Source organism: Canis lupus, chromosome 24 (genome assembly GCF_011100685.1).
Source record: "Canis lupus familiaris isolate Mischka breed German Shepherd chromosome 24, alternate assembly UU_Cfam_GSD_1.0, whole genome shotgun sequence".
NCBI classification, from domain to species: domain Eukaryota; kingdom Metazoa; phylum Chordata; class Mammalia; order Carnivora; family Canidae; genus Canis; species Canis lupus.
This window is the reverse complement of record NC_049245.1, coordinates 5,208,653-5,234,383: the sequence shown is the minus strand read 5'-3', so window position 1 is coordinate 5,234,383 and position 25,731 is coordinate 5,208,653. Positions and strand designations below refer to the sequence as shown.

Below are 25,731 nucleotides of genomic sequence, written 5' to 3'. Positions count from 1 at the left end.
CATTTTCCAAAAGCTAAGAAGGAATTTTAGGAAATCCTTGTCTTTCCCTAGCTCTCCAGGCCACGTGGACGTTTCTTTGGGTCTTCCTGGAGAAGAATGAAACTTGTGAAAGCCTACCTGAGGAAGGTGAAGAGGGGCGCGAGGGTGCCGGGTGTCAACACCCTCCGCGCGCGACTGGTGGGCGGCAGCCCGGAACAGAGACCCAGAGAGCTTGGCTCTACTCCGACCTATGGTCTAGGAGGGAGGGTCCTGGCCTCCAGGGCACAGGTGATAGTCTGGGAACTTTGGGGACTCCAGCGGAGGAAAAAAGGCCCCAGGGAACCCGCAGTGGCTATTTCAGGTGGAGGGTGCTCGGAATCCGAGTCCACACCGCGCCGGGAGACCTTGGGAACGCTGCGCCGCCTCCCTCAGCGTCGCCCTCTCTATGGGTCCCAACGGAGTTAAAAGGACACCCGAGCCGATCGCTCACGGCCCGCCGGACGGTGCCGCGACCTCACCGACCCACGCCGCGGTCCCTCGCCAGGCCCGGAAGCCGAGCCGCACCTCCCCTGACGCGTTATTTCCGCCCGCCGGGAGGCGGGTCGCCACCGGATGCGGAAGTCACTGCAGGGGTCACTGGGAAGTGTAGTCTCCGAGGCGGAGGCGTCAGAGAAGCGGGCACGTCAGGGCGAGAAGCTTCACCTGGGACCCTCTACGTGTTTTGCGAACGTGGTTTTAAGAAACAATACCGGATCCAGGTGCCGCGGTGGTAGTTCTTTAGTGATCGGGGCACGTTACCTAGACACAGCTCCCTGGAAGGCCAATGGCTGTTGTGGGCGGTCAGGGCGCGTGTGGTTGCGTGGAGCATCCTGGGAGGGGTAGTCCCGGCGCCACGCCGAGGATGCTGGGTAGTGTAGTCCCGGCAACCTACAGAAGTAGGTCCCCAGCTGGTGGCTGGAGTGACCCCTTGTTCTTTGGTGGAGCTGGTGAGTGAGCCTCCTGCGGGACCCTTGCGGCAACCGTGCCATCCCTTCCTGGCGCGCGGCAAGGTAGGTCCTAAAAGGCTGGTGTATGGGCTGAGGCTGGGACGGTGCAGATGGCGGGGAGAGGAGGTAGCGGTGGGGACACGCCGTCGTGGCTCAGGCCGTGCTCTCCCGGATGTCTTATTTTGGGGGGTGTGGGCGCGCATCCCCGAGGACCGTGGGTAGAGCTCAGCCGCGAAGCCGGGTGGTGCTGGGTGCTGGGCTTGGGCCTTCCGTCCAAGGGTTCCTGCGAGTGGAGACAGGTTCGGCCTTGGCCGAAATCGCGATGTTGGGAGAGTGGTCGTTCATGTCACAACCACCCGGGTTTGCGAGGAGTTCAGTAAGTAGGCTTTGGGGGCCGATATTTGCCAGGTGCCGGGGCCAGGTGTCCTGGGTTTCGGTGGGTGGATGTTTTTCGGGTGCAGCCACCCCTCCGCCCTGCCGAGGCGGGGCGGCAGGCGGCTGGCTTGGCAGACGTGCCTGCCTTCACTGGGTGTGGAGTGGCCATTTTGGCGCGATCCTAGGCTCTCGGTCTGGCTGGTCGCCCTTGGGTTCCGGCCTCGGGGGAAGAGGTCGGGTTAGGGTCCCCTGGGCAAGTTTTTCAAAGGTCCCGAGGATCCTCGCCGACCACTAGAATCACAGATTCCCACAGGCCTGGTGTGAACAGGCTTTGGAATTTTAGGGTCCATTTTAACTTTGTATTACAGAGAAATTTCAAACAGCCAGAAGTAGATAGAACTCCATAAACTCATCACTCAAACTCCGTGCTCATCACCTTAGGACCAATCTTGATTCTTCTCATAGTGGGTACACTTAATGAGAAGAATCAAGATTGGTCCTAAGAGATTCCCCTTACTGGTTAGGCATATGGCCCCTACAGCCTGATTCATCTAGGCTCAGTCATGTTATAGCTCTGCCACCTTGGGCAAGAGACTGACCTGTGTCTCAATTTTCCCATCTGTAAAATGAAGATAATAAATTGTACTTCATTGGTTGAGGAGAGTTAGGTGAAACTCATACAGTGGCTGGTGTATCCTCAGTGCCTGATTCTTATTAAAAACAAAGGTGAGAGAGGATCTGCTTTGCTCTGCCCTGCTCATGCTCAGGGTCAGTGGCATGTCAGGGCAGGCTCTGTTCCCAGCAAGCTGCCCACAGTCTTTTCTTCTGTGATAGGTCCATTTCTTTGAGGAAGAGGAGGCCCTACCCTGCTGGAGTGTGAGGGTTTCCAGTAACTCTTCTGAACCATTTTTGTCCTTAATCTGCCCTCTGTAGCCCCTGCCTACCTGCCCATCTAGGACTGCCCGGTGGGCAAAGAGAGGACTCTTGGGCTCCTGACAGTCCAGCTTCAGGTGGGGACCCCTTTCCTGTTTGCATGCCGAACCACGGTGAGTTTCTTTTGCACAACTTTGACACCTTGTGCCCTACAGGGTCCCATCCCCAGGAAACAAGGCCTGTTGTAAGAGTGACAATTTTCACAGGGACTATTCTTCAGACCTTGTGTCCTCATTCGTAATCCCTTCAATTTCTCCATGCCTTTCTGCTTTAGTATATAAACCCCATTGATTGAGCTCAGATGTGATCCCACTGCAGAGCATTCCTGGATTTCCCCAGAGAGTACTTCCAGTCTGTCCTTGTCAGCAGCGGAACACTTGACACTATCAGGACTCTTGACTCTCAGGCTACATTATGACTGTCCAACTGTCACGTAGTTCTTTGAGGATTGGGCACCTCATCCTTCTCCTCTTGAGTCACTAACAATACCTGGCACCTGGTTAGATTAAGCAGGTGATGTAGTGTGAAGGCACTTGTTGTCCTTGCTGGCTGGAAGGGAAGTTCCGTCAGGGGGGTGGGGGGAGGCAGGGGAGGTTCTGATTGGAGAGGCTTGGGTTGGGCATTGTTGGAATGAGCCAAAAATGACAAATTAGTGAGTGTGGCCTTGATCTGAGGACAGGAGGGAACAAGGCAGTGACATGATTTCCCCCTCTAGCTATGGCTCTGCATCTTTCATTTCCATCAGAGCTAAGCTTGAAATAATTGCCTCTGCTGCTGTCTCTATGTCTATCCTTCCTTCATCTCTTAAATATCCCAATGAAGCCTTTTCAGCTCTACCTACTGAAAAACATTCTCATCAAGGTTGTCCATCCTGTCTGTGGCAAATGTCACAGTCAGTTCTCAGCAACATTTTACATAGTTGTGTACTTCTTCTCCTTAAAATATCCTTTCACGTGGTTGCTCCTGGTTTCCAGGTTTTCCTCCTACCTTGTAGGCCACTCCTCCTGTCCCTCTTGCCAGCTTCTCTTCTCCCAAACCCCCACTGTGGAAGACCCTGGTTCTTGGACTTCTCATCTTCTCCAGCTACACTGTCTCCTTGGTGGCCCTGACTCCTCTCCAGGCCTTTTTTTTTTTTTTTTTGAAATTTTTTCCCAAGGATTTTATTTATTCATGAGAGAGACACACAGAGAGAGAGAGAGGGAGAGAATGAGAGGCAGAGACATAGGCAGAGAGAGAAGCAGGCTCCATGCAGGGAGCCCGATGTGGGACTCGATCCTGGGACTCCAGGATCACGCCCTGGGCCAAAGGCAGAAGCTCAACCACTGAGCCACCCAGGCGTCCCCCATCTCCAAGCGTTAAATGCCATCTCTTTTAGGTTCAGCCTAGATCTATGCCTTTCACCCCAGCTTCCAGTCTCCTGCTGTCTACATCGAATTTCTTCTTGGATATGTCTTTGGCATCCCAAACCTAATGTGTCCAATAACAGAATCTGATCGCCTCCCCCAAATTGCTCCATCCCAGTGGAGTATAGACCACTCTTTCAGGGAGTTTAGCTCCAATAGGGAGCAGTGACATGATATCTCCTTCTTCCTTCAGATTGCTCAAGCTCAAAACCTTGGAGTCATTCTTAACTCTTTCTTGCTCTTATACTCCATCCCCACTAAGCAAATCTGGACTTTAACCATCTCCAACCTCCACTGCTTCCACTGTGGCCTAGATTACCACCATCTCACCTGGCTCACCTGGATGATCATAGCTCTTGCATGATCTCTTTGCATCTTCCCTCGTCCCCCTAAAGTATATTAGTCACTATAGTAACCAAAGAGATCCTTTAAAATGTCAGTCAAATAATGTCATGCATTTACTCAAAACCTTCTAGTTGCTGCTTATCTCAGACAAAGTAAAAAACCATTATCCTACAGGGCTGAGTATGATCTCCCCCAATGTTTACACTCAAACTTTCTCTCTCCCACTTGGTCTCAAGCACAGCACACCAGCCACAGTGAACTCTGTACCTTGACCATGCACTGGGTCTTGCCTGTGATGCTCAGCATACCAGCCATAGTGAACTGTCTCTTTTCAGAACTACCCACTTGGCTCACTCCTTCACATGCTTCAGATGTCACCTTTTCAGAGAGACCATGCCTAACCAGACTCCCCCATTCCCTGCCCCCAGATAAATAGATAAATAAATAAATAAATAAATAAATAAATAAATAAATAAAATTCCAAAACTCCACCTCTGTTACTTTTCTTCTTCTCTGCCATATTGGTCTTCATCTCACTCATCACTTCCTGATGTACTGTGTGTTTTATTCATTAAATTTGATATGCCCGTCTTCCTTCTTTGGATTTGTGTGTCAATGAGGGTAGATTTTTTTTTGTTTTTGTTCACTTTTGTATCCCCATTGTCTAAACTAGTACCTATCATGTAGGAGAAGCTTAATAAATACTTTACTGAATGAATGAGTGATCCAACTGTACGTATCTAGAGCTAATTCTGGGAGGAATGGATGAGGCTGACTGTGATGTCGGGAGAGGGTCTGCAGACCCTGCCAGGAGAGACTGTGGCCATTGTCCTCCTCCCCTAGCTGGTGTGGAAGTGGGGAGGAGTTGAGAGAGTTCTCAGAAGTAGAATCAATCAATCTTGGTAATGGGCTTGCTGTGGCAAGTGGGGAAGTAGTCCTGGTGCTGGAATAGGCATGTGGGTGGGAGGGAAGGTACCTCTGTCATTAAGAAAGTTGCAGAGGGAGAAGGCATAGCATGTCTGGAAGGGTTCTGATTATTGATTGCTGCACCACAAACCACCCCAAAACTTAGTGGCTTAGGAGAATCAGCATGTTATAATTTCTCACAATTCTTTGGGTTTACTAGGATCAGCTTTGTGGTTCTTCTGCTCTGTGTGAGTTATAGATCTGGCTGTGGCCACAGTCCCTTGGAGACTTGTTTGGATTGGAACATCAGAGGTGGTTCCCACATGTATTTGGCCCTTTCTAGGATGGCTGGAAGGCTGGGGTCAGCTGGGACAGCTGGGCCTCACTCTCCATATAGCATCAGGGCCTCTGCCTCTGCATGGTCTTTCCAGCAGAGGAGCTGAACTTTTTACATGGTATCCTGGGCCTCCCTAGAACATAAGCTTTCTAGTCTTCTTAAGATTTAAATCTGTAAAAAAAAAAAAAAAAAAAAAAAAGATTTAAATCTGTAACTGACACAGTGTCACTTGTACCACATTTATTGGCTAAAGCAGGAAAAGGCCAACCAGAACAAGCTCCCAATGTTTGAAGCTGGAATAGTTTGAACAGCAAAATAGTAATGATACTCTATTATAACACATAGAATAAGATATGAATCCATACTGATAGAAATAAATAAATAACTGAATAAATTAAAAATGAGGGAGAAGGAACAACTCTTATAGAATAATTAATGAACTTAGAATTTTTTAAAAAAATTATTTATTTATTCATGAGAGACACAGCGAAAGAGAGAGGCAGAGACATAGGGTGAGGGAGAAGCAGGCTCCCTGCAAAGAGCCTGATCAGGGACTCAATCCCAGATCCCAGGATCACGCCCTGGGCCAAAGGCATACACTCAACTGTTGAGCCACCCAGGCATCCCTGAATTTAGAATTAAAAAGGGAAATAGAACATCTTTTGGTTAAATACCACAGTAATACCAGGCATGGACACATCCCACCAACACATGCTAACATTAGTGAGTGGAAGTTTGAAGAGAAACAAGGTATTTGTATAATCTCAAAGTATCTATCTCTCCCAAGATATTTATTAATTTTAAGAACCCAGCAGACATTGCCATAACCAAGTGATCAATATCAAGCTTAATATCATCAGTAATGAGACGTATCAATATCATTAGCCCCTTGATGCAGTGCACTGAAAAGGACATGACATCACTTAAGAGGTAATCTAGCCAAAAATGAACTTATCTCCCTCTGATCATGAAAAAAACATCTGACAAACCCAAAATTGAGGGCTCTTCTTCAGAAGTGTCAAGTTCATGAAAGACACATTTTCCACATTAGTGGAAAAACTGACAACATTTGATTAAGGACTGTGCTTTAGTCAATGCTAATTTCTTGGTTTTGATCATTGTTCTATGGTTTCCTAAGATGTTAACATTAGAGAAAGCTGGGTAAAGGTTATATGAGAATTGATATTTTTCAAACTTCTCTGTAAGCCTAAAATTAGTTCAAAATAAAAAGTTTTGGGGATCCCTGGGTGGCTCAGCGGTTTGGCACCTGCCTTCAGCCCAGGGCATGATCCTGGAGTCCCGGGATTGAGTGGACCCTCCCTCTGCCTATGTCTCTGCCTCTCTCTCTCTCTCTCTCTCTCTCTCTGTGTCTCTCATGAATATGTAAATAAAATCTTTAAAAAAAATAAAAATGAATAAAATGTTTTTAAGAATCCATCAATCTTATATTCTTGAGAGTTTTTTTTTTTTTAAAGATTTTATTTATTTATTCATAGAGACAGAGAGAGAGAGAGAGGCAGAGGGAGAAGCAGGCTCCATGCAGGGAGCCTGATGTGGGACTCGATCCCGTGTCTCCAGGATCACACCCCAGGCTGCAGGCGGCACCAAACCGCTGCACCACCCGGGCTGCTGGAGAGTTTTTTTTAAAGTAAGGAATGAGTGTTGAGTTTTGTTAAAGAATATTTCAGCATGAAAAAAAAAAGAATATTTCAGCATGTATAAAAACACTTGGTTTTCCTCCTTAGATTTGTTGATTAATATGGTGTGTTATAGTAATGGATTTCCTAATGTCACACCAATATTGAATTTCTGGGAATCCCAGAAATTGTCTTGGTGAAATATTTTCTTATGGTTGTGTTGGAGTCTCTTAACTGATATTTCTAGAATTTTGCTTCAATATTCACAAGTGATAATGATCTTTAATTTTCATTTTTTTGAACTGCCGTCAAGTTTAGGTCTCAACATTAGAGTTGCTTTCTAAAAAGAATAAGGAAGTTCCCTTCATTTTTCAGGGTTCTGGAATAGTACTTAGAGCATTGGGATTATCTGGCTTGAAAGTTTGGTAGAATTCCCTGTTACCACCTAAGGTCAGTTATATTTCCTTAGAAGTCATGCATTTCATGTAGGTATATAAATTTTTTTATAGAGGTCTGAAAAATACTCATATAACTTTTTAAAAAATATATTCTTGTGATTCAGTAGTTATTTCCCCTTTGTTTCTTATTTTCAGTATTTATGCTTTCTCTTAAGTTAGCCATGTTTCACCAATTTTTTTTTGCAGAAATTAGGATTTCAGGGGCGCCTGGGTGGCTCAGTGGTTGGGTGTCTGCCTTTGGCTCAGGGCGTGATCCCGGTTCCAGGATCAAGTCCCACATTGGGCTCTGTGCGAGGAGCCTGCCTCTCCCTCTGTCTCTGCCTCTTTCTCTGTGTCTCTCATGAATAAATAAATAAAATCTTTAAAAAAGAGAGAGAGAGAGAAGAAATTAGGATTTCACTTAATATACTTTTCTGTTTATTAATTTCTGCTTTTATTTTTATTAAAATATTTAAAACTATACATTTCCCATACTTCACTGTTTTAAATGAATCCCACACATCTAGAATGTTTTGTTTTTAGAAATTCTGTGAATTTTAGAAATTCATTTGTGTTTTCCCTCTAACTTCCACCTAATCCAACATTCAGTAAACTTTTTCTACTTTCCCTTTCCCTTGTCTCTCCTCCCGTTTTAGTGGCATTTCTACTTTCTCAGGACACATAGCCATATACCATTAGTATATATTTTTCTTCCCCATTCTTACCCACCATGTAGTGCTAGATCTACAGTTACGTATACTAAATACTCACCATCAGTTCTTTTTTTTTTTTTTTTAAGATTATTTATTTATCTGAGAGAGAGACAGAGATAGCGAGAGAGTGCAGAGAGTGCATGAGCAAGGATGAGAGGGAGAAGCAGGCTCCCAGCAGGGCTGGATCCCACGATCTTGGGATCATGACCTGAGTTGAAGGCAGATGCCTAATTGACCGAGCCACCCAGGTACCCCTCACTATCAGTCCTTTACCTGATTTACCCTGTCCTGTCTTAACTATGTTTTAATATTATCTTCCAGTAGATTCCTCACAAAGAGCTTATGGCTCTGGAACTCCCCAAGCTCTTGCCTGTGTAAACCTTACTTGAAGGATCCCTTGGATGAATATGAAATCTTTGGCTCATAATGCCTTTCCTTTAAGTTTCTTGTAAATGTAGCTCCATTGTCGCCTTGCTTTGAATGACTATTTTTTTCATACTTTTTTTTAATGGGATAAAATATATATAACACAAAATTTACCATTTTAAGTGTATAGTTCAGCATTAAGGATGTTCACATTGTTGTACAACCACTGCACTCTCCATCTCCAGAACTTTTTTCATCTTTCCAAACTGAAGCCCTATACCCATTAAACAATAACTTTCTATTTCCCCTTCCCCTGAGTCCCCTTTCAACCATCCTTCTACTTCTGTCCTTGTGAATTTGATTACCCTAAGTACCTCATGTAAGTGGAATCATACAATATTTGTCTTTTTGTGTCTGATTTATCTCACTTAGCCTAGTGTCTTCAAGGTTAATCTATGTTGTACCATGTATCAGAATTTCCTTTTTATATCCGTGTGTGTGTATGTGATTTTTGTTTATCTATTCATTTGTTGATGTATGGTTAAGTTGTTTCCATGTTTTAGGTGTTATGAATACTGCTGTAAACATAACTGTACAAATATCTGTCCAGTCCCTTCTTTCAATTCTTTTGTAATATACCCAGAAGTGGAGTTGGGAGATAAGAAGTGGAGTTGGGAGATTATAATTCTATTTTTAATTTTTAGAGCAACCACTATGCTGTTATCCATAGTGGCTTCACCATTTTACATTCTGAGCATTACATCAGGGTTGAATGATGATTTTGATAATTCTGATAGAAGTCTGATATATTTTTTGCCTAGATCACTTGTTCTTAAAGGCCTGATAGCTTTTCTAGTAGATATCTTGAAGTTGGTGGTTGTGAGTAAACTTCCCTGGTACTCTGTAGGTCTTTTCATAATTTAGGTTCAGGTCATCTATTTTTGAAGTTTTCTTGGGCTATAGTTGTTTTTTTGTTTTTTTGGTTTTTTTAGATTTTATTTATTTATTCATGAGAGACACAGAGAGAGAGAGGCAGAGACACAGGCAGAGGGAGAAGCAGACTCCACACAGGGAGCCGGATTCAGGACTCGATCCCAGGACTCCAGGATCACGCCCTGGGCTGAAGGCAGGTGCCAAACCGCCTAGCCATCCAGGGATTCCCCTGGACTATAGTTTTAAATATTGTTTCCCTTTTTGGGTTTTATCAGAAACTACAATTACGTGGGTGATATTCCTTTTTTTTTTTTTTTTTTTGGTCTGATTTCCATTTCAACCACTTTTTCTCTAGCCTGTTCTTTATTTCATTTTTATTCTCTTAAGTGGTTTTCCTGCTACACTTCAATGCCCATCCTGTTTTCAATCTATTCTTTGCTGTCTGGTAACTTAGTTTCATTTCTTTCTGAAATTCAGTTAACACTCATGTTATTTTTTTGCCCATTTGTTCTTTGCCTTTTTTTTTTTTTTTTTTAATTTATTTATTCATGAGAGACACAGAGAGAGGGAGAAGCAGGCTCCATGCAGGGAACCAGATTCAATCCTGGGTCTCCAGGATCACACCCTGGGCTGAAGGCGGCGCTAAACCGCTGAGCCACCCTGGCTGCACTTGTTCTTTGCTTTTGAATTTTGTTTCCAGAGTTGTTGAAATATAGTTGACATGTAACATTGTATTAGTTTAAGATGTGCAACATAATGATTTGATATATGTATGTATTGAGAAATGATGATCACAATAGGTTTAAGTCTATTCATTTCCTCAAATGTATAAAATGTTACAAATTCGAATTTTTGATTCTGGGTGATTTCTCATATGCTCAAATATTTGAGGATATGCTCAAATATTTGAATTCAGCTTGTAGTGTTTTGTTACGTAGTGTTTTGTTACGGCTTTTTTTCTGTCATCGTTTTTTCTCTTTTCCTTTTTTGGGGGAGAAGGGAGGTGGTGTAGTTTTTTTGGTTTTTTTTTTTTTTTTTTTTTTTTTTTTTTTGGTGTAGAATTTTCTTTAGCCGAACTTTGGATTCTCATTTTCTGTTTTCTGTTTTGGTTTTTTATAGAGGATGACTACACATCTGCATTTCTGTAAACAACTGTCGAATTCTGTGTTGTTGACATTTCCTAGGTCAGGGAACCTGTTCTGTTAGTGTAACTAGTTGCTTTCTTTGTTGGATTGCAGGAGGAAGAGAGATTGTGTGTTCTTTTTTTAAATTCTCTTCTGTTTTGCAGGACCCTTTATTTCTTCCTTGCTTATTTTTCCCTTTACCTTGGAGTTTCCAAGAGGCACCTTTTCCTTGTAATCCCACCTTTCCCTCTGGAGCTTTCCCTCTCCAAGACTTCCTGTGCTTGTTCTGCCTGCCCTTCTGCCTGCCCTTTAAGTCCCTTCCCTGTGGTAAGTGCTCTGACCTATCGGTATGCCTTTTCAGCATTTTCTCATGAATGGTAACCTTTCTTTTCTGATGGTTGTTTTCCACCAACTTTAAATCCACACTAGTGGTGCCTCTCTTCTCTCTTTCATGTAGTTTTAACCCGGAGCTGTTCTACTCTCTGATGGCTTCATGTAGGAAATATAGGAGACAGCTCACTGGTTTAGTGCTTTATGCTTTAAAAAACATTTTTTTTGCCCTTTTGTTTTTTAATAGGTGATTTATTCACAGGTAACTTGAAGTTAGAGTATTCTCTAGGTATGCTGAAAGGATGTATGTTTTGTGTAACCTGTGTTTCAGTAGGAGCTTATCTGAGGTATTTAGCAATCTTTTACTTGATTGGACTCAAGCTATACACTCAGGCTTACCTGTGAACAGTAGCAGAAACCTGCGCAACTCCTTTCACCTTCGTTGGTTGTTAGCCACCTGAACTTTTTGTTCTCTTGCCTCATGTATTCAGCCACCTTTAGGCGGTGCTTGTGTGTAGCCCTGAGGCTCCATGCATAGTTGCTGCTGCTTTTCTAGGATTCTGCCATACAGTTTCCAGGAAGTCTGGAAGCCACAGACTTTGGATCTATTCCTCATGTGCCACACGGACTGGGGACTGCCCTCAGATGAAAACCATGTTCAATACAGTATGTGTCCCTTCTTTCAAGGGTTGTACACCCTCTAATGCTGCTTCTGGTTGCAGTATCTTCAAATAGTTGTTTTTTATATTTTGATCAAGATGTATAGTTATTCGGAAGAGGGATAGTTTGATATAAGCTGTTCTCAGAATGAGAATCTAATGCTTCTGGTTTTTAATTTATTGTTTCTTGTTCTTTTAAAAGGACACTTTCTTCTCTTTTTCTCAATTTTTGTTTTTTTCCTACTTTCTGGAGTAGAAGGCAAGTGAAAACAATTAGTTGTTTTTTTAAACCCAATACATTGATAATTCAAGAAACTGGCATTTCCCCTTTGTGATTTCTTATTTTGAATATTAATGCTTTCTCATTTCTTAAGATAGCTGTGTTTATTTCACTAATTTTTTAAAAAATTAGGACTTATTACAATTTTTTATGTTAACTAATTTCTGTTATCTTTATTAAAATATCTAAAGCTATCCATTTTCCTCACCTCACTTTTTTTTTTTTTTTTAAGCTTTTATTTATTCGTGAGAGAGAGGGAGGCAAAGACACAGGCAGAGGGAGAAGCAGGCTCCATGCAGGGAGCCCAATGCATGACTTGATCCCGGGACCCCAGGATTACGCTCTGGGCCGAAGGCAGGTGCTAAACTGCTGAGCCACCCAGGGATCCCCTCACCTCACTGTTTTAAATGAATGTCACACATCCACAGTGTTTCATTATTATTTTTAGAAATTCTGTGACTTTGTGTTTTTCCCTCTACCACTTAATGCAACATTCAGTAAACTTTTTCTACTTTCTCCTTCCCTGTTTCTCCTCCCATTTTAGTGGCATTTCTACTTTATCAGGACACATAGGCATACCATAAGTATATATTTTTCTTCCCCATTCTTCTCCACCACATAGTGCTAGGTCTACAGTTATATACATTAAATACTTACCATCAGTCCTTTACCTGCTTTCCCCTGTCCTGTCCTACCAAGTTTAATAGTCATCTTCCAGTAGATTCCTCACAAAGAGCTTATAGCTCTAGAATTCCCCAAGCTCTTGCATATGGTAAGCCTTAGTTGAGGAATCTCCTGGATGAATCAAGTATTATAGAAAGTGTGGAAAGGGGTGTACTATATGTGGTCATCAGGATTATGAATTGGTCAGCCTTTGGGGGGCAGTTTGGTGGTGTAAGCGTATGTTCAGTTTTATGTCCAGAAATTCCACTCCTTTAGCACTTATACAGAAGGACTGACATGTTTGCAAAAAAGTATTGCTTATAACCTTTTGGTGATAAACACCACAGTCTATCCATTGACAGAAGAATACTTTGTTAAAGAAAACGTGGTCGGGATCCCTGGGTGGCGCAGCGGTTTGGCGCCTGCCTTTGGCCCAGGGCGCGATCCTGGAGACCCCGGATCGAATCCCACGTCGGGCTCCCAGTGCATGGAGCCTGCTTCTCCCTCTGCCTGAGTCTCTGCCTCTCTCTCTCTCTCTCTCTCTCTGTGACTATCATAAATAAAAAAAAAAAAAAAAAAAGAAAAGAAAAGAAAACGTGGTCTGCTGATGGACACAGTATAACAATTCTTAAAAAGAACAGAGTTAGGCTGTGAGTACTGGTGTACACAAATGCACCTAAATTAGAACAATACAGATGGGGGACACCTGGGTGCCTCAGCGGTTCAGCATCTGCCTTTGGCTCAGGGCATGATCCTAGGGTCTGCGATTGAGTCCTACATTGGGTTCCTAGCGGGGAGCCTGCTTCTCCCTCTACCTGTGTCTTTGCCTCGCTCTCTGTGTCTCTCATGAATAAATAAATAAAATCTTAAAAAACAAAGAATAATACAAATGGTTTTTATTTATAGGAAGGTAACATTGTTTGCACATGTACCCAAATACAGATGAAAATGAAGAGACAAAATGATAAATCAAAGAGCACTCACAAAATAGTTAACAGTAGTTACACAGGTGTGGTCCTGGGGCAGAGTCCAGAAAGAGAACTAAACCTTTTCCTTTATAATCTTCAGACTATTCAGGGTTCTTTCCAACACTAACAGAGATGCTAATTGCATGTATAATTAAATAGAATTAAATTAAACCACAGAAATAAATTTCTTGAAAAATGTTCTTTGATTTCCCTTATGATTTGCCATTTCATTTCTTTCCTGTCACTTCATCTAAGTCATAATATTTATTTGTCTAATCTTTGTCATAATTTATTATTTTAAAATTGATAATTCATTCTTGCCAATTTCTGTCCTTGGTTATTGCTCTGGGTTCCACTAGTTTTGTTCTCAACACAGTGTTTTAGTTTTTTAATTTTTTTATTTTTTTTCTGTCCTGGCTCTCCAGTGAAAAATTGTATTTTTTTTTTTTAAGATTTTATTTATTTATTCATGAGAGACACCGAGAGAGAGAGGCAGAGACACAGGCAGAGAGAAGCAAGCTCCATGCAGGGAGCCTGATGTGGGACTCAATCCTGGGACTCCAGGATCATGCCCTGAGCTGAAGGGAGGCACTCAACTGCTGAACCACCCAGGCATCCCACATTTTACTTTTTTAATGAAAAATCTCAAATGTAAAGGAGACAGTAGTATAATGACCATCCTTATGTATATAATCTTGATTTAATGCTTCTTATTTATCATGTTGCATAAGTTTTTTTGCTGGTTAAGAATTTTAAAATAATTTTTAATGGGAGAATTCTAGACATGTTCAAAAGAAGCAGGAATAGTATAATAAAGTCTAAGTTTTAACAGTCATCACCGTGTTGCAATCTTGTTTCATGTTTTTATCTCATTTTTTCTGAAATGTTTTTAATCATTTCCATCCATAAATACTTCAATATGTATTTCTTTAAAAAAAAACAACCAGAATACCATTTGCACAACCCCTCAGATTCATAGTGCAGCATTTAACATCATCTATTGCCAAGTAAATGGCCTCAAAAATGCTCTTTTACATTTAATTTGTTGTGATCAGGAGAGTGTGGAACCGAACCTGCTGAAGGTCTGGCTTCCTGGACCTTCTTCCAGGGCCCTAGTTGAGACTTAGACTGTTAACATTCCTCAGCATGCCACCCTTCCCCCAATTGAGGCAGGCCCTGCCTCATTCATGGGGCAAGCATTCCCACCTGACACCCTTTCATTTCTGTTTTCCTTACCCAGATCTGCCTTCTGAGATATCCTTCTTTAGGGATACCAGGAAAAATGGCCACAGGGTCCCGGAAAGCCAGGGTAATGGTGAGTGTCTTCTGTATTTCCACACTGGCTATCTCAGGATAGACACATTCTCTTATCCTGACTGCCTTGTTGGTCCTTGACAGAGTCTAGCATTAGTCCTAGAGGCATGACTAACCTTACCTGAAGCCTGTTCCACCCATAATGTAAGTCACTCACCAAGTGGCTAACTGTGAATAATGCATAGTTCTACAGGACAGGATACAGGCTACATTCCTTTGTTCAGCTTTAAAACTTTTACAAGCTGAGAGTGACATCATGGAAAATAATAAAGTAGGAAGCACCAGAAATCTGTCTCCCCACCTAGACAACAATTGTACTGGTAAAATCTGTCTGATATAACTATTTTGGAACTCTGGAGTCTAGTTGAATGCTTGCAGCTTCCAAGGGAAGGTTTGGAACAGCGAGTTTCAGCTTTTAGTGCACCCACCCCCACCCCCATGGCAGAAAGCCATACATATGTTCCTGAAGCAGTTTGCACACAGCTTGCAGAGGCCAGAGTGGGCAGTAAGGACCTTGTCCTCCAAATGTCGAGGATCTGCATTCTGATTCCTGATTGCTTCTTCTGATTACAGAAATGGGGCACCATTATTACAACCCCCACTGGCTGAAGTAGGAGCTTTAAAGAACCAGATCCTTGGAAGTTTATTCCCCTTTATTTTTTTCCTTTTTCATCTTTTTCATCAGACATTTCAAGACTAGAACATCCAAAACGATTGCACTTGCAGGGGATTTAGAAAGTTACCATGCATGCCCATGGAAAGGCACAGGATCAGAAAAGCATAAGAAAGACCTGAGAAAACCCTAAGTTTATACCTCAGGCTGAATCCCAGCAGAGACAGCCTACCACAAGTTTAAAACCACCCAGTAGATACCTGGGAATCTGAATGCGAATGTTGCCATATTATAAGATTCAGATATCCAGTCTTCCACAAAAAGTCATGAAGCATACAAAGAAAAAGGACAATAGAGTCCATTCAGAGGGGAAAAAATCAATAGAAAACTATCCCCAATAAAGGCCAGATGGTGGGACTTACTAGACAAAGACTTTAAAACAGATGTCTTCAAGATTCTCTGACCTAAAGGAAGACATGAACAAAATTGAGAAAATTATATTAGGACAACATAGAAATAGAGACAGAAGATATAAAAAGCAACTAAGAAGCTCAACAAACTCCAAGTAGGATAAATTGTCAAAGAGACTCACACCACAATACAGTGTAACCAAACCCTTGAAAGCCAAAGGCAACAGAGAATCTCAAAAGTATCAAGAGAGAAGCAACTTGTCACATACAAAGGGTCCTTTAAAATCTATCAGCAGATTTCTAATCAGGAACTGTGGAAGCCAGAAGACAATGCATTGATATATTCAGTGCTGAAAGAAAAAACTGTCAACTAGGAATTCTATATCCAGCAAAACTTCAAAAGTAAGGGAGAAATCAAGACATTCCCAGAAAAAGAAAAGGTGATACAGTTTGCAGCCACCAGACTTACCTTGCAAGAAATGCTAATGGAAGGCTTTCAGGTTGCAATGAAAGGATACTAGACGGTTAGTTGATGATGTATGAAGAGATAAAGTTCTACAGTAAAGGTAAATAATTAGCAATTATGTAAGCTAGTGTTATTGTTACTTTGGTTTACACATTTTTTGTTTTCCACATGATTTTAGAGACTAATGCCTTAAAGAAAACACAATTATGAGTCTATATTTTTGGACACAGGCCATAGAGGTGTAATTTTATGATTTTAATAACTGACAGGAGATTAGGATGGAGCACATAAGAAAAGAATTGTGCATGCTATTGAAGTTAAGCTGATATCAATTCAAATTAGGGTGTTTTAACTTTAGGATGTTAAATTTAATCACTGTGATAATTCTAATGAAAATAGATACAGAATGTATACAAATGGATATGAAGGGGTGCTGGAGTGGCTCAGTCAGTTAAAGTGTCCAATTCTTGATTTCAACTCTGGTTGTGATCTCAGGGTTCTGAGATTGAACCCCATGTCAGACTCCATGCTGGGCATGCAGTCTGCTTAAGATTCTCTCTTACCCTCTCCCTCTGCCCCTCCCCCTGCCCCTCTCTTTTTCTCCCTCCCTCAATCTCTAAAAAAAGAAAAAAAAAAAAAAAAGGAAAAATATCTCAGGCAATAACAGTTTTACCACTTAAGAATCTAGAAAAAGAACACACTAAACTCAGGGTAGCAGAGGAAGGAAATAGTCAAGATTAGAACAGAGTTAAATAGAGAATAGAAAAATAATAGAGAAAATCAATAAAACCAGAAACTGGTTCTTTGAAAAGCCTACCAAGGGATCCCTGGGTGGCGCAGCGGTTTGGCGCCCGCCTTTGGCCCAGGGCGCGATCCTGGAGACCCGGGATTGAATCCCACGTCGGGCTCCTGGTGCATGGAGCCTGCTTCTCCCTCCGCCTATGTCTCTGCCTCTCTCTCTCTCTCTCTCTCTCTCTCTCTCTCTCTCTCTCTCTCCCTGTGTGTGACTATCATAAATAAATAAAAATTAAAAAAAAAAAAGATTGAAAAGCCTACCAAAATTGACATAACTTTTAGCTAACTTGACTGAGAAAACAAAAAGTCTCAGATTGCTAAAATCAGAAGTGCAGGTGGGGCATTATTACTGATTCTACAGAAATAAGGGGGTTTATACAAGACTATTATAAACTATTATACCCCAACAAGTGGGATGGCCTTGATGAAATGGACAGCTTCTTAGATACAAAAAAAAAGGGATCCCTGGGTGGCGCAGCAGTTTGGCGCCTGCCTTTGGCCCAGGGCACGATCCTGGAGACCCGGGATCGAATCCCACGTCGGGCTCCCGGTGCATGGAGCCTGCTTCTCCCTCTGCCTGTGTCTCTGCCTCTCTCTCTTTGTGTGTGACTATCATAAAAAAAAAAAAATTAAAAAAAAAAAATAAAAAAACCTCAGAACAGAATCATTAAGAAATAGAAATTGATAGACCAGCAAGGGCCTTGAATCAGTAATCAAAAGCTCCCAGCAAAGAACCACCCTGAACCATCACCTTCACTGGTGAATTTTATGCATTTAAAGAAAAACACCAATTCTCAAATATCACTGCCACCCCCCACCCCAACTTGAAGAAGGAATACTGCCTAGCTAATTCTGTGAAGCCAGCATCACCTTGATACCAAAACCAGAAAAAGGCAGTAGAGAAAATTACAGGCCAATATCCCTTGTGAAAACAGGTGCAAAAATTCTCAACATAATATTAGCAAACCAAATTCAGCATATTAAAAGAATTATATGCTTTTCTACACTAGTAAAAAAATTCTATACTTTGCATAGAATTATACAGCATACTAAAAGAATCCCACCAAGTGGGGTTTAGTCCTAGACTGCTAGGATGGGTCAGCATGTAAACATCAATGAATATACCGCATTAACAGATGAAGGGCAAAACCCCTGTGACCATCTCAACTGATACAGAAAGTACTTGATAAAATCCATCACTCTTTTATGATAAAAACACTCAATAAACTAGGAATAGAAGAAAACTGCTTCAACATAATAAAGGTCATTTGTGAAAACCTCACAGCTAACATACTCCATGGTAAGAGATTAAAGGCTTTTTCTGTAAGATCAAATATGACAAAGATGCCGACTTCTGCCACTGCTGTCAAACACAGTACTAGAAGTTCTAGCCAGAGTAAGTAGGCAAGAATTTTTTTTTAAAAAAAGACATCTAAATTGGGGGCATCTGGGTGGCTTAGTGGTTGAGTGTCTTCCTTTGGCTCAGGGCGTGATCCTGGGGTCCTGGTATCCCAATGGCTTTTTTTTTTTTTCCAGAAATAGAAAACTTGATCCCAAAATTCATATGAAACCTCAAGGGATTCTAAATAGCCAAAACAGTCTTGAAAAGGAACAAATATGGAGGGCTCATAGGTCTTGATTTCAAAATTTACTACAAAGCTATAGTCATCCAAGCTGTGTGGTACTGGGATAGAGATGGAATTACAGACTGACAGACTAGAACAGAGAGCCCAGAAATAAACTTGCATGTATATGGTCAAAATGATTTTGGACAAGAGTACCAAGACTATTCAGTGGTGGAAAGGACAGTCTATTTAATAGACAGTGCTGGGAACCTGTATGCCTACATGCAAAAGAATGTAGTTGGACCTCATGCCATATACAAAAATGAACTCAAAATGGATTAAAAACCTAAACAAGTAGGAACTAAAACTATAAAACTCTTAGGAAAAAACAGTTTCTTAGGGGAAACTTCATGAAATTGGATTTAGTGATGATTTCTTGGATATTACACCAAAAGCTCAACAACAAAAGAAAAAATAGCTAAATTGGTCTTCATCAAAATTTATGACTTTTGTGCAAATATATTTGCAAATCACTGGTAAGTGATTAATATTCAGAATATATAAAGAACTCAACCCAACAAAAATACAAACACCCTAATTCAAGAATGGGTAAAGAAAAGAACTTGAATAGATATTTTTGCAAAGAAGTTATATAAATAGCAGATAAGCATGTGAAAAGATGATCATCATCACTCATCATTGGGGAAATGCAAATTAAGTCCACAATGAGATGCCACTTTACACCCATCAGATGGCTTATTACAAACAAAACCAGCAATGAGTGTTGGTGAGGATGGATATGGAGAAATTAGAATACTTCTGCATTGCTAGTGTTGTTGTAAAATGATGCAGTTGCTGTGGAGCACAGTGATTCCTGAAAAAAATGAATATGACTTTGCTATTTGCTCTTGTAATTCTACTTCTGGGTATATACCCCAGAGAATTGAAAGCAGGGACTCATTATACACCAATTTGTGAAGAGTATTATTCAGTCATTAAAAGGTGAATACAAACCAAACCAAATGTCCATCAATGGATATATAAATATATGAAAATGAAAATATATATTTATATATACATAAATATAAAACTGAATATTTTTTAGTCTTGAAAAGGGAGGAAATTCTGAGTTCATGCTTCTACAGGAGTGAAATTAGCCAGACACAAAAGGACAGATATTGTATAAGTCTACTTATTTGCAGTATGTAGAATAAGCACATACATAGAGATGGAAACTAAAGTGGTGGTTCCCTGGGTTTGAGAGGAGGAAGGGTTATTATTTAATGGTTACAGACTCAGTGTTGGATGATGAACAAGTCCTGGAGATACAATGGTAATGGGTGTACAACAGTGTGAATGAACTTAATGTTACTGAAATGTATACCTAAAATGGTAAAAATAGTAAAATATTTATCATATATATTCTACAATACAGATTAAAAATCTGTAGGCTGCTACATTCCTCTTCTATATTCTACCTTTTATTCATTCCACCTCTTATACATTCCACCTTTTATACATTCTACCTCTTCTGTATTCTACCTTTTATTCCTCCCGGGTTGTCCTCCCTGTCTGCATTACAGCATCCTCTCTTCTTTGCTCACAGCGTCGTCTTCTCTGCTCCCCACATGCTTCATCTGGAATACCTAACACTTCCCTCTTCTCTTGCCCATCCTTTAGGATAAAAGTTCCTGGGTCTGCCTCAGGACCCTTTTCCTGATGTCTGTATTTCCCATGTCCTCCATTTTGAAATAGAGTTAAGGAGATGAGTAAAACTGGATGGGGGGATGAGAATGAATATAGCGATGAATTTGTAGGTTGAGTGGCCACGAAGGTGCACCCTGAGCATCCACAGTGTAGGGCCATACATTTAATATACTGTTATCTATATTTCACTAATTGACCACAGAGGTGGGCCCCAAACCAGGAAGTACGCCCAAGACCATGCTCTTCACCACTGCCCACTTATGTCTCTCAGATCCAAGGAGGCCAAGGGACCATGGCATCTAGGGAAAGGACTGAATTATAGGTTAGCCTGTGCTGTTACTAAATTGTGTGCACTTTAGTCATTCAGATGCTCAATACTAAGATGATTGGTAATATTATTTGATCTTTTAAATTCTTAAAATTTGAAGTCTGTTATGCTTTTACTTTTAATTATTATATGTTGTTTGCTCTTCTAGGTTTTAAGATTTTATTTATTTATTCATGAAAGACACAGAGAGAAGGCAGAGACATAAGCAGAAGGAGAAGCAGGGGCCTCACAGGGAACCTGATGTGGGACCTCTTCCTGGAACTCTGGGATCATGCCCTGAGCCAAAGACAGACACTCAACTGCTGAGCCACCCAGGAGTCCCTCTTCTAAGTTTAAAGTTCCTGAAAGTTAGGGACTCTTTTTTTGTTTGTTTTTAAGATTTTATTTTTATTTTTTGGAGAGAGAGAGCAAGGGAGAGTGAGAGAGCACAAGCAGGGGAAGGGGCAGAGGGAGAAGCAGACTCCCCACTGAGCAGGGAGCCAAACACGACACAGGGCTCAATCCCAGGACCCTAGGACCATGTCCTGAGCCAAAGGCAGACAAGTAACCGACTGAACCAACCAGGTGCCCCTAGGGACTCTTTTTTGCATATATTCTCCACGCAACCCACCGAAGATCTTAAATGTAGATTCAAGATTCACAGCTGTTGGCTGGATAGCAACAGAGTTTCAGAGGTTTTGAAAAACATGGTATCAAGGTCATAATCAAAGGCAGAATTTTTTTTTTTTTTTTTTTTTTTTTTTTTTTGAGAGATAGAGAGCATGTGAGTGTGAGGAGCAGCAAGGGAAGGGGAAAGAGAATCCGAAGCAGGATCCACGCCCAGCAGAGTCTGAGCAGGGCTCAATCCCATGACCCCAAGATTATGACCTGGTCAAGAGTCAGATGTTCAACCAATTGAGCCCACCCAGGCACTCCTAAGATTTATTGATTTATTTGAGAGGGGGGTGGTATGCATGAATGGGGGGAAGGGCAGAAGAAGAGGGAGAGACAGTCTTCTCAATAAGCATGGAGCCCAACACAGGGCTCGATCCACAATCTTGAGATCATGACCTGAGCCAAAGTCAAGAGTTGGATGCTTAACCAACCGAGCCACCCAGGCACCCTGAGGACAGAATCTTGCTAGCTCGCCAAGCCTCCTGCAGGGCGGCCTCTTCCTTTCCCTCAGCCTGAATCATGGGCAAGGCTGGCTCCTCGGTGAGCAGGGCTGTGTTTTCTGTTCCAGGCACACATGGCATTCAGAGATGTGGCTGTGAATTTCAGCCAGGAAGAGTGGATGCTGCTGAGCCCTGCTCAGAGATCCCTGTACAGGGAGGTGATGCTGGAGAACTACAGCAACCTGGTCTCACTGGGTAAGCCCTAGAATCCTTGAGGACTCACATTCTTGCTGCTGGGCATTTGAGGCTATGCTTGAAGCAGCCATCTTGCTTTCTGAGTTGGCCTCTGTGCCCCTCACCTATAGCCACCTTGTTTTCTTTTCCTGTGAGCAGGAATTCCATTTTCTAAGCCAAAACTTATCACCCAGCTGGAGCAAGGGAAGGAAAGCTGGAGAGAGGAGGGGAAATGCTCACCAGCCCTCTGTCCAGGTGAGTGGGGAGTGTGGGGCAGACGGAGCACAGAACTGCAGGCAGCGCACGGTGGGAGACAGGAGGCATTGCCCAGGTGCTGGAGAGGGCGGCTTTCCTGCTTCTCCTGACCTCCTGTGCTGTATTTGCGTTGCCTGGTGTGGCCTCCCTTCTAGACCTTCATCCTCACCTGAGAGCAGGGCTGTCCTGGTATCTCTCATCTCTCTTTCTTCCTCCCACTATGTTTGCCCTCTTTACTTCACTCAGTTTTCTTCCACATCCACGGGCATCTTTCTGTTTTTTCCTTTTTTAAAATATTTTATTTATTTAAGGGGGGGCACCAGCCAGGTGGTGGGGGAGAGGCAGAGGGAGATACAGACTCCCAGGACCCTGAGATCATAACCTGAGCCAAAGGCAGCTGCTTAACTGACTGAGCCACCCAGGTACCCCTCATGGGCTTCTTTCTGTTACTGTTTTTTAAAAGGATTGAGCAAGAATGTAAGAAAAAACCCAGTGAGCTACAGAAAGAAGCTTGCAGATGGCCGCCTTCTCTTTATGTCCTCACATGGCTTTTCCTTCGTGTGTGCACATCCTTGCTGTCTCTGCCTCTTATAAGGACAGTAGTCACATCGGATGAGGGCTCTACCCTTATGACCCCTTTTAATCTTAATTACTTCTTAATTAAGGTTTAACTTAATTACCTCTTTAAAGGCCCCATCTCCAAATACAGTAACATTCAGAACCAAATGCTAGAATTTAGATGTGAATACAGTTGGTTTTTAAAAGCTCAGTTCATTAATCAAGAAAATTGTGTTGAGGTTGGTCCAGTACAATGACTACCTGGTTTCTCAAATTGTTTGGTTGTTTCTGGCCTTCTGAAGACTAGAACCAGCTATGATAAAACTATACACGCAGTGTTAACATCTTCTACATATGAGGTACTATAAGAAGAAATTTTTGCTTCTATACTGATTTCTGGGGAGATTTTTATTTAGATTAATTATGAAGATTAACAGGGTTTAAACTGGTCAGGGGTACCAGGAGGGACCATCTTTGGGCGACTAGACAGTGCTTGTGTTGTCCATTACCTGTGGCCTCTTAGAAATTCTAGCACAAAGTAATCCTCCAATAAATATTTGTTAGTGAGTGGAGGAACTCCAGGCATCTCACAGACCATCTCTAACCATTTTTATGCTGCTTCCTACACTGGGGGTTCTCCATTCTGAGTGAGTGCTCTCTCCATCTGTCCCTTTGTCCTCAGTGGGAAATAGGGAAAGACCTGACATTTCTATACAGGTCCTGTGATCAGATCTCTGTCAGTCAGAGAAAATAGTTGTGGACACGGTCTCCATTGTGTGGGTGCTGGCTAGGAGACAGTCGCGGGAGCTGAGGAGGACTGTTGCTTAGTGGCCCTATTTGAAAGAGCCGAAATTGCCTGTGATGATCATAAAGCTGGCTGCATGGGAGAGGCTGGAGGGTGGGTTTTCTAGGCCATAATGGAAGAGGCTGGAAAAGTACATCATTTAAAGGAAGCCTTGACTGGGTAGTTCTCAAGTTGGAAGCATTTTGAAGAGCAGGGAATCAAGCCTCATAGCCCACGAGGCAGAATTGCTGGGGCTGCCCCACCGAGTCTCTGCTCTGACTCCTGGCTTTTCTCTCTGCAGCAGAACCAAAGCCAGAACTCCACCTCTGTCCTCTCTGCCCTTCGGATTTTTCCAGTCAGAAACGCCACACGCAACACATGCTGTGTAATCACCCACCCTGGGTCTTCGCATGCCTGTGTGCAGAAACTCATGTTGACCCAGGGGATCCGTGCCCAGGGGCCCAGAAGCAGCAGCAACATGCCTCTGATCCAGAGCCCTGGAGTGATAAAGCGGAAGGTCAAGAGAGAGAAGTTGCCAAGCCTTTGTTTGGCAAGACAAAGAAAAGGACTTCGGGAGCATTCTCTAGGCCACCCCAAAGGCAGCCAGCCAGCTCTCGGAGTGGCGTCAGAGGCATGGAAATAGGGTCTAGCCCCGTTCCGACAGGGAACCCTGAGGAGGCCGACCGACTGTTGAAGAGGATAGAAGTTTTAGGATTTGGAACGGTCAACTGTAGAGAGTGTGGCCTGGGCTTCAGCAAGATGACAAACCTGCTCAGTCACCAGAGGATTCACTCCGGGGAGAAGCCATATGTGTGTGGCGTGTGTGAGAAGGGCTTCAGTCTGAAGAAGAGCCTCGCCAGGCACCAGAAGGCCCACTCGGGGGAGAAGCCGATTGTGTGTAGGGAGTGCGGCCGAGGATTCAACCGCAAGTCCACGCTCATCATCCATGAGAGGACCCACTCGGGTGAGAAGCCATACATGTGCAGTGAGTGCGGGCGAGGCTTTAGTCAGAAGTCAAACCTCATCATACACCGGAGGACACACTCGGGGGAGAAGCCCTACGTGTGCCGGGAGTGTGGGAAAGGCTTTAGCCAGAAGTCTGCTGTCGTTAGACACCAGAGGACACACTTGGAGGAAAAGACCATCGTGTGCAATGATTGTGGACTAGGCTTCAGTGACCGGTCGAACCTCATCTCACACCAGAGAACACACTCCGGGGAGAAGCCTTACGCCTGCAAAGAGTGTGGGCGCTGCTTTAGGCAGAGGACGACCCTTGTCAACCACCAGAGGACACACTCCAAAGAGAAGCCTTATGTGTGTGGAGTGTGTGGGCACAGCTTTAGCCAGAATTCAACCCTCATCTCACACAGGCGGACACACACCGGGGAGAAGCCTTATGTGTGCGGGGTGTGTGGGCGCGGCTTTAGTCTGAAGTCACACCTCAACAGGCACCAGAACATTCACTCAGGGGACAAGCCCATTGTGTGCAAGGATTGTGGGCGAGGCTTCAGCCAGCAGTCAAACCTCATCAGACACCAGAGGACACACTCAGGGGAAAAGCCCATGGTGTGTGAGGAGTGCGGGCGAGGCTTCAGCCAGAAGTCAAACCTCGTTGCACACCAGAGGACACACTCAGGGGAAAAGCCGTACGTGTGCAGAGAGTGTGGGCGGGGATTCAGTCACCAGGCAGGTCTCATCAGGCACAAGAGGAAGCACTCAAGGGAGAAGCCTTACATGTGCAGGCAGTGTGGCCTAGGATTCAGCAACAAGTCAGCTTTAATCATACATAAACGGGTACATTCAGAAGAGAAACCTTGTGTGTGCCGAGAGTGTGGCCAAGACTTTATCCAGAAGTCACACCTCCTCTTACATCAGATGACACACCAGGGGGAGAAGCCTTATGTGTGCAAGATGTGCGACAAAGGCTTCAGCCACAAGTCCCATCTCAGCAGACACAGGAGGATGAAATCTGTCCACTACAAACTGCCACTCCCGCCTGACCCTGAGGCCTGTGCAGGGCAGTCTTCTGACCTCTTACACTCTCTTTGAAAGCGAAGATGGTAGTGTGGACTGAATCATCAAAATTGTTATACTTTGATGAAATGGGGTAAGAAGTACACTCCATAAGTGGTCAAAGGACATTTGACTTAGCTTTCTCCACACTTAAGTCTTCATATTTTATGGCCTTTTGTTCTAATAAACATTGATTGCTTCTTTACATATCTGTAACCTTG

At 43.0% G+C, this 25,731-nt stretch overlaps 2 protein-coding genes across 12 annotated transcripts in view; one reads left to right on the top strand and one right to left on the bottom strand.

The window, feature by feature from the left end:
• Nucleotides 1–602: 602 nt before the first annotated feature.
• ZNF133 (zinc finger protein 133) lies at nt 603–25,726 on the top strand. 11 transcript variants are annotated; one of them, XM_038571511.1, is made up of 7 exons: nt 608–1,028; nt 2,274–2,386; nt 14,615–14,689; nt 15,374–16,277; nt 21,795–21,921; nt 22,060–22,155; nt 23,799–25,726. In XM_038571511.1, exons 5-7 carry the CDS (start codon nt 21,801–21,803, stop codon nt 25,544–25,546), a joined length of 1,965 nt encoding a protein of 654 aa, XP_038427439.1. In that variant the 5' UTR covers nt 608–1,028; nt 2,274–2,386; nt 14,615–14,689; nt 15,374–16,277; nt 21,795–21,800; the 3' UTR covers nt 25,547–25,726. The 11 variants fall into 11 exon arrangements, with proteins under 11 accessions (XP_038427443.1, XP_038427437.1, XP_038427444.1 ...); XM_038571510.1 differs by having other exon boundaries at nt 15,262–16,277; XM_038571509.1 differs by lacking the exon at nt 15,374–16,277 and having other exon boundaries at nt 604–1,028; nt 23,802–25,726.
• Nucleotides 5,408–25,731, bottom strand: part of DZANK1 (double zinc ribbon and ankyrin repeat domains 1) — a 111,061-nt gene continuing 90,737 nt past the window's right edge. Inside the window, exon 25 of the mRNA XM_038571492.1 lies at nt 5,408–5,435. Within this exon, the coding sequence (XP_038427420.1) occupies nt 5,423–5,435 (13 nt within the window). The 3' untranslated portion in view covers nt 5,408–5,422. The remainder of the gene's footprint in view (nt 5,436–25,731) is intronic.